The sequence below is a fragment of the Erithacus rubecula genome (assembly GCF_903797595.1).
Source record: "Erithacus rubecula genome assembly, chromosome: 10".
Taxonomy (NCBI): Eukaryota; Metazoa; Chordata; class Aves; order Passeriformes; family Muscicapidae; genus Erithacus; species Erithacus rubecula.
The window spans coordinates 9110790-9119456 of NC_136662.1; the positions used below are offsets into that span (position 1 = coordinate 9110790).

The window sequence follows — 8667 nt, forward strand, 5'->3', positions numbered from 1 at the left end:
AAAATACAGACATCAAATGACCAAACTATTACATACCAATTTATTTGCCAGAGACATTTTAAAAACATTTATGTTAGTTTTTAACTTCTTGCTGGTTTTATTTAGTGATTTTAAAATTGATTTTAGAATCAGAGAATTCTTTAGGCTAAAAGAACTCTCTAAGATGAAATCCAACCCTTAAACCTGCACTGCCATGTTTGCCAATAAATCATCTCCCCACCTTCCACAGCCATACATTTTGGAAACCTTCCAGGGAGGATAATTCTACCACTGCCCTGGGCAGCCTCTTACAATGCCTGGCCACCCAATATTAGTTTATTCAGTAAATTTGAATAGTATGAGCCTGAAACAAGCTGATTAAGTCAGATCTCCAGACTTCTGTTATCTCATGCATTTCTTCATTTTTAGAGACCAACAATACTTAGGAGGAACATGAGTAATAACACCTCTTAAACTGGTAGCACAGTCTTCAAGGGAAATACTGAGTCATGTAATGTTATTTACAGAACTGAGCATTGTTAGAACTGTTTTGAAGACTCAGTCCCACAAAAATATTTTTGTTAAAAGCAAATTTGAATAAGTTTTTCATCTGAGATATAGTTACATTGGACTTATGCACATTCTTTCATTTCATTCCTATTGTTTGCATGATCAGATCTGATGCAGATTTTTTCAAATGTAGTAGGCACTGTATTTACAATTGTTACTGTTTATTTCCCTGGGCTTTCACAAAAGCAGCAGAGGGCGCTGAGCCAGCGGACACCGCCCGATCCATGCGGGTCTCCTCCTCCCTGCTCTGGATTTCCCCGTCCAGGGATTTCCCAAGGGGAGCCTTTATAAAGAGCACACTGCAGCTCTTGTATTAATCTGTTATAGGGCAGCAAGATCTCACAGTACTTCTTCACAGGAAATAGAAAGTAAACTTTTGAATTTACCCAGTACCAGCAATTAAAAATGTTAAAAGAGATGGGAAGGACAAGCCTGGCTGTGCTAGTAATTTTGTGTGTGTTAAGGACTGGTAAGTTGGGGAACGTGGGTGTTGGTGATGCTTGTTTTATTTGTTTTAACTTTGTTAAGTATAAACTGACCTAAAATTTACTGCTTGATCTTTATTTCTCTCTTCTCCAGTTACCTTTTCATTTCAGTGAATACAACTGACAATTAAGTAGTTCTGTCAAAATGTCAGGAGGCTTTGTTTGACATTTACTTTGAGCTTTTCTGTGCTCTGCAATGACTCAGTCGTTTTCCTATTGAGTTTGCTGAAAGACAGTCTAGAAGACAACTGCATGCTTGATTTTTACTGTCATTCCTGACAGTATCTGGCAAGTTTGGTACTAAATGTCCTGTTTAAAGTGTTTCTGCTGTTGTCTTTGCCATCTACCTGCTACTTCTCCTCTCAAATGTTACAGTGCTAGAACCAAATCCACCTGACAAAAAAGTTATATTGTGCCAATGCATTTATTTAAATTCAGTTTATGCCATTTTATACATGAGAACTGTCTGATAGTCACCTGAGCCTGTATTGTCTTTGACAAAAATAGCAATGTTTATGGGGTGTTTTGAATATGTAAACCACACTATGATCTTTATTAGTTTAACTTCCACACAACCATAAAGAACTGAAGCACAAAGACCTCATGTCACATAAGAACATGAGAAGAAATAGGAAGATAAAAGCTGAGAAAGGTGCTGATTTGATGTGTGTTTTCCCTTTTGTAGTTAAAGCTTTTGAAATGGAAATTGTACCTGCTGAGAGAATTGTGGCACAGATTGGAAACACACTCATACTCACATGCAATACTACTGGCTGTGCATCACCAAGTTTTTCCTGGAGAACACAGATGGACAGCCCCCTTGGAGGAAAAGTCAGCAACTACAGGACATATTCTACATTGACTATGAATCCAGTTAGCATTGTGAATTCTCATTCTTATCTGTGTACTGTCATGTGTGATGACAGAGAGAAAAAGGAGAAGAGTGTCAAAGTTGAACTTTACTGTAAGTAAAATGTAAAATTTTCTTTAAATAGTACATGTTGATAGAAAAAATCAATAATTGCTTTGGGCATTGTGGTTACCAGTTAACTTTTAATTCTAGGATAATGAGTCTGTTATAGCTCAACATATGCTTCCTTCTAAGATTCCTTTATATGTCTGTTCAGGACACTTTCTTAGCCCTTTTCTGCTTAGGTTTCTGCACTGAAGTACACTGCATGTACTAGTATTATTATTTTTAGTAATCCTTGAAAGCCAAAACATACACTTGCCTGAATGCATTCCCAGAGCTCAGGGAGAAAAAAATCAAAACCTTTGTAGAGCAGGGGAGTAATTCAGATGTCCAAACCAGCCCAGAAAACAGGATAGCACTAGTGTATGGATTGCTCTGAATGTCTACAATTTGGCAGCTGTATCACTGCTTAGGTGCTATGCTGCATCTTACTAGACCTGTTGTGCTCATGTTTCAGCAATTGTACAAATAAAATTCCTGTTAGTGTATGAGTTGCTTATAAAGGACCTGTAGGTCTTCAGATCAAGATAAATCTTGTAATAATGTTGATAGAATGTCATGTTCTGAGCCTCTAAGCTCAAGATATTTGGTGTCTGGATCTTGCTCTTGTGTTGATCCTATTATTCATCTCTGCTAGTCTAAATAAAAATATTTTATTCTTTTAGCTTTCCCCAGTGATCCTGTCATTGAGATCAGCCCATCCTTAGTTGCTGGAGAAGAAGCCACTGTCATCTGTAAAATTCCTGATGTGTATCCTTCTCACCACCTGGAAGTCCTCCTAAAGAAAGATGAACATGTTCTTCGTGAGAAAAAATTTTTTGAAGATGACAGCACAAATACAGAGACCAAAACTGTGACACATACATTTCATCCCACGGCTACAGATATTGGGAAAGAGATTACCTGTGTGGCCAGGTTACTAATTGCTGATATGGATTTTGAACCCAAAGAAAGAACATCTTCTCAGAAACTTAATGCAAATTGTAAGTATTTTTGTATGAGGGCTTTGGCTAGTTTAGCTTTCAAAGCTGCAAGCAAAATATCTTACTAAGTCTGGAAAAATTGTTCCATTGTGCTACTGGAATACACATTTCTCACTTTTTTCTTGTTGTTGTGTGACATGTACCTCTGGAAAATCTAGTGTTAGAGATGTGCACATCATTCTTCATTTACACACTGACCTTGTCTTTTGTTTTTTTACAGTTGGCCCACAAAATACTGACATTGCTGCATCTCCTGGCAGCTCGCCGATGGAAGGAGACACTCTGAACCTCACTTGTGTGACTCAGAGTAACCCACCAGCAAAAATAGTTTGGAGTAAATATTTGGCTGAAGAAAGCATTCAGCATCTGATAAATAACGATGTTCTTTCTATTCCCCATGTGCATTTCAATGATTCAGGACGGTACATCTGTGAAGTAATCAATCCAGTAACTAATAAAACAGATAAAGCAGCCATGGACATTATTATACAAGGTACAACTCTGCTTGAGTTTCACTTGCATTATCCTGTACCTAACTGGGTGATCTCTGTGAGGGTGGAGGATGCTGAAACACCGAAAATTAGGAAAATATGAGGCTTTCCTTGTTACATATTCAGGATTCAGCTTCAATTTAAGGCAGTTCCTCATGGACTATACTTTTTCTTTCTATATTTAATTTTCAGCTTATTCTCTCAGTACTGCTGTTATTTGTGCACACTTCTATACATTTCCAAAATACAACACCAGAAGTCATAAAAGAATCTGAGAAAGTGGTGGGGACACACACACTGAAATATATGAAATATATTGCAATATAATGTGTGTATCAATTTCACAGGGACATCAGAGTCTCCTTTGAACTAGTAGTTTTAGCAATTAGTAATAAATTTAATAGGCATTTAATGGTAAAACTGTTTTGGACATAATAATATTATTGTTGTAATATTTTATGATTGACTAATAGACTGATGTTTTGACAGAGCCAAAAATCTTAGATTGAATCTGGGATCAAAACCAAAATAAATAGATCCTTGAGCAAGCAATTCCTGCTTTCTTAAAACCCTCACCATCTTTAGTACCTTTGCATTACTCTAACAGCCTTTTCTTTTGTCCTGCAGGTGCTCCAGTCATTACAAAACTCTCCATTGAACCTTCTACAACAGTTCAAGAAGGAGAAAATGTTTCCATACAATGTTCTGCTGAAAGTAACCCTGCTCCCAAGATTATTTTAAGGAGAAAATCTGACAATGCAGACATGAGGCCTTACAGTGCTGGGAGTATTCTTCTTCCATCTGTGATGTTCCAAAATGGAGGAGACTATGAATGTCTAGCAGAAAATAAGTTTGGGAAGAGCAAAAGTGAAATCACACTTAATGTGAATTGTAAGTATGTGTAAAGTTTTCCCATTCATTTAAAAATTATTTAGTTCTTCAGTGATAAATATAGCCATCAAATTAAACAAAACCCTGTGAGAACAAAAAATCTTCATAGTCCTCTGCTTTTCCCTAAGAAAGGAGCAGTGCTGATGAACAAAACAAAGTCATTAAATCTTTAATGTAATGACAGTTTTTAGTACAGGTCTGAATAAGTGAGAAACTGATTTACATGGTTAGAATAATTGGGCTAGAATGTTTAGGCTATGGAGGCTTTGTATGGGAACTCTGATGATGTGTGCTTTACTTTTGTTTTGAGAATGAAAAAGAAATTAGCTTTGGAAGGGTGACAATCTAGTATCCAATAGGGTGTGTTGCATCCATCTCTAAAAAATCCAGTGATTATTGACTATAGGACTCTTCCTTTCAGATGGACCCAAGAATACCATGATCACTGTTATCCCCACTGCTGCTCTTAAAGAAGGAGAAACTGTGACAATGAAATGTACTAGTTCTGGTAATCCAGCTCCTGTGATCTCCTGGAAGAAAAAGAAGGCCAATGGGGAGTCTGAGAAAATTTTTAAAAATGCAACTTTAACCATACGGAACTTGCAAAGTCAAGATCTGGGCCTTTATGAATGTGAAGCTTATAATCGATTTGGCAAGGAAGAAAAAGCTGTGAAATTATATGTTCAAGGTTTGTATAACAAGATGGAAAACAAGTTTTTTTGGGTTTGTATTTTAGGTCCAGATCTTTTGAAGAATGAGATAATTGTGTCTTTGATGTCAGTGGAGTTAAAAGGTGGCCCTAATGTCACTAACTGATTTAGGAAGCTTTAAACAATCAAGTGTGAGCTCTGCCTTAGTACAGATAGCTTATGAAAAGTACTTAAACCAGCAGGGCTTCCATCACTCCTTCCAACTGACAAATGTGTGCATGAGGTAAAGAAGGTATGCAGTGCCTGGAAGGAATTATCCTTCCAAGCAGGCCTCAGTGGATATCTGCATAGGAAAGATTCAAGGAGACAGTATGTGCTGAAGCTGCTCTGTGGAACCACTGCTCCTTTCTTCTTCCCTAAGCTGCAACTCTGTTTCCTGCTCCTGCATTTAAGCTACAAGAAATGCTGATTCCTCAACTTAGACAGAATGATAGTGAAGTTTCATTTTCAATAATAATCAGACTTCTCTGCTTTAGCTCTGCTGCTTCTGCCTATTGCATAGCAACAGTGTCTTGCTTAGGGATCACTTCTGCCACCAATTCAGCTCTCTTCCCTGTTCTCTGCTATTTTTATAGCTGCACAGTAAAATAACACTTTTGATTTCCCCTTCAAGCAAAGCGAAACAAGGACAAAGTGTTACCATTCCTTACATATCTGCAGGTGTTACATCTCTTAGGAGTAGTCTGTAAAAGAAAGTTGGTGATGGATTCACAACCCTTGTAACAGTAGACAGCAAATATACCAGGGCTCAGCTCAGGGATGCAAGAAAACACACAGTTAATGAACTGGGGGAGCATCTGAGCACATAGTACTTATGTCAAAGGTTAGTTAACACAACTGCTGTGCAGAGTTCATATTAGGATTTGTTTTACACAGAGTGACATCTTCAGTTTCATTAAGAATGAATCGTCTTTAAAAAATGGCATGAATTGCACAGTTCTTGTCATAAGTGATAGCTAATTAATGCTAATGAAAACTTCTGTCCAAAATTGTAGATGCATAAAATAATTGCCGCTTCAAAATTTTTCATATTTCCACTTCATCTTTTGAAAACAGGATATAAAATTGCAGAACCTTGTGAAGAAAAAATACAGTTCTAGGACTCCTTCCTTTGCCTTTTCTGTTTTTCTTCTGTTGAAAGAGGACATTAGCCTCTGGGTTGTTGGTCTGTGCCCTTTCATGAACTCAAACAAATAAACAGTGAATTGGAAATAAAAAAAGAAGAGAGTCCATATAATGCAAAAATTATGCAACATACTCTATTAATTGATAAAATGTTCTCTTTGTCAATTGCTGTTGGCTTCAGTGGTGAAGGACAGCTGGTGACAGAGCAGTGTCTAAAGCTATGTGTTCAACTATTACAGTGGGCCCATTAATTAGATTAGTATTTTGCATGTAGAAGCTGCTGATACCTCCTGAGTTTTGCTTCTGTTTGTTGCTAAATGCTACCTTGCATTTCTTTTCAGTTCCTCTCCAAAATATTACTGTGTTAGTATATCCATCAGAAAATGTGAAAGAAGTAGAAAATATCACTGTTACATGTAGCACATACACTCTCAGAGATGGTTCTGAAAAAAAGCCCATGAGGAGAAATTATTCTGCCATCAGTGAATGGAAACTTTATACTCTGCAGTGTCACCAAAAATTATATAAGCATATATGTCCTTCATATTTCAGGTTGGAACAATATTAAAGAGATTGAGACCAGTTGTAGGTAGCTGGGTCTGTTGCCTTAAACCTATTTTGTTGGTACTTTTCAGTGAAATTCGTGTCATAGTTCCTAGCTGATCCTTGCATGACAGTTTCCTGGGTATAATATGTGGTATTCTTGTTGTATTCTTTGTGATTTTCATGGTAGTCTTGGTTGTAGATGATATCAGATAGGTTTAAACTTGCATAGCAAATTCAAGACCAAGATAATGACTAGAATTAAAGTATATAATATGAAGTTGCTAAAGAAAAAAGTATAAGGAAAACACGAAAAGTATGCTTTGTCCATGAAAACAGAAATATGTTCCAAATGAAGGTCATTAATAACACTGCTTTTGCAGTGATGCACATATATCTGTTTCAAACAATATTTACACACTTTTGTTCTCTTTTTGTTCCATTTTCAGCAGGATTGGAAGAACCAGATCAGATGATACCACTGATTATTGCATTCTCATCTGTAGCAGCAGTAGTGGTACCTGCAGTTGCAATTTTGATATACGTGTCAAGACAAGCAAAGATCAATGGATCCTACAGTCTTGTAAAAGCACTCAGGTTGAAAGTTTGAAGTGTTTAGTTGATAATAAGCACATTTATTTATTGCTGTGACTGGTTCTACTCTTCTGTAACATATGGTAACAAACAAGTGACTTGAGAACAGCACCATGTGATAGCAAATGGGTTTATTTTCATGTTTTATAAGTGTTTTGGTGTTTAAATTAAAGGAAGAGCTAGAATCCTGACCTGGAAATAGATAAATCACTTCTGTGTTGAAGCATTCTGAGCAAAGAGTTCTGTGGAGAACTAGGTTTGTACATAGTATATAATTTGTGTTATAAATATGTTCAATTAAATATCGATTTGTAAAACTGAAGTTTTATTGCAGCTGTACAGAGAATTTTTGTTAATTCAAAGACATAAATCAGTATTGCTTGAGCTGATCAGGTGGTTTTTATCTTGTATTACTCTGCAGCATGAATGTTTTTTATATAATTTGTCTGTGGTAATGTTTGGAAAATGTTCTCTTTTCACTGATATTGCCATAAACTTTGCCTTCAATGAAGTTACACAATCACTGGACTATGCATTTCTAACAAATTTAAACTAATTTAAGCCTCCAAGGCTCATTCATGAAACATTTTATTTTAAATATTATTAAAAAATGTCTGGGGTTATAATCTTGTAAATTCTAGGATTACTAAGATATTCTTGCTGGCTTCAGTCATTCTCAGATCAATGTCAGAATTCCATTATTTTGTGATGAGCCAAATCAGACCCTTCTTGTAAAATACAAGCAGATTGTAAATATGCTTTACAGATTTCCATTGCAAAATAAAACTACCAGTAGATTTCTTTGACTAAATCCCCCTAGTGATGCTTGTTTAAGATTATGCCAGAATACACATTACTGTGCAATGAAATTCTTCTTGGCAGCAGCAGTTGTGGGTGTCATGGGAAAGGCACAAGCAAGGCCAGCAGCAACCTCAAGGTATAGCAGGGGGCACAGGCAAAATCTGTGCACCTCTGCAATGGTGGGTGAGTTGCTTCTTGAAGAAATGCCCTTCCCAAGCTCCTCCCTGTGGATATCTAAACCATGTGCTTGAAAATTTTCTTTTTAACAGAGAACCAGTGTTGGCATGCTTCGCTCTGGTTAGTGCCTCTTCCACCACACACTGTCCAGTGTTGGCAAAACAGTTGGGAAAATAATGGATGTCCTGTGCAGAAGCAAAGATGGAGGAAAGAGAGGTGGAATTTGATAGTGTTCCTTTTTCCTTCCCTTATCCTGACTAGCAGTGGTGCCTTGATTGTTTTGGGTGATGATGTTCAGCACCAAAGGCAAAGTAGTGGGAGGTGCAGGCTCTGTGGCTGAGCAAT

At 36.9% G+C, this 8667-nt stretch overlaps 1 protein-coding gene across 2 annotated transcripts; it reads left to right on the plus strand.

Moving 5' to 3' along the window:
- The first annotated feature begins 757 nt into the window (after positions 1-757).
- VCAM1 (vascular cell adhesion molecule 1) lies at positions 758-8155 on the plus strand. Of its 2 annotated transcripts, none has more exons than XM_079314277.1 (7): positions 758-1018; positions 1720-1998; positions 2673-2990; positions 3211-3483; positions 4109-4372; positions 4794-5060; positions 7200-8155. In XM_079314277.1, the coding sequence occupies exons 1-7, from the start codon at positions 955-957 to the stop codon at positions 7358-7360; spliced, it is 1626 nt and encodes a 541-aa protein (XP_079170403.1). In that variant the 5' UTR covers positions 758-954; the 3' UTR covers positions 7361-8155. The 2 variants fall into 2 exon arrangements, with proteins under 2 accessions (XP_079170403.1, XP_079170402.1); XM_079314276.1 differs by having other exon boundaries at positions 846-1018; positions 7203-8155.
- The last annotated feature ends 512 nt before the right edge of the window (positions 8156-8667 follow it).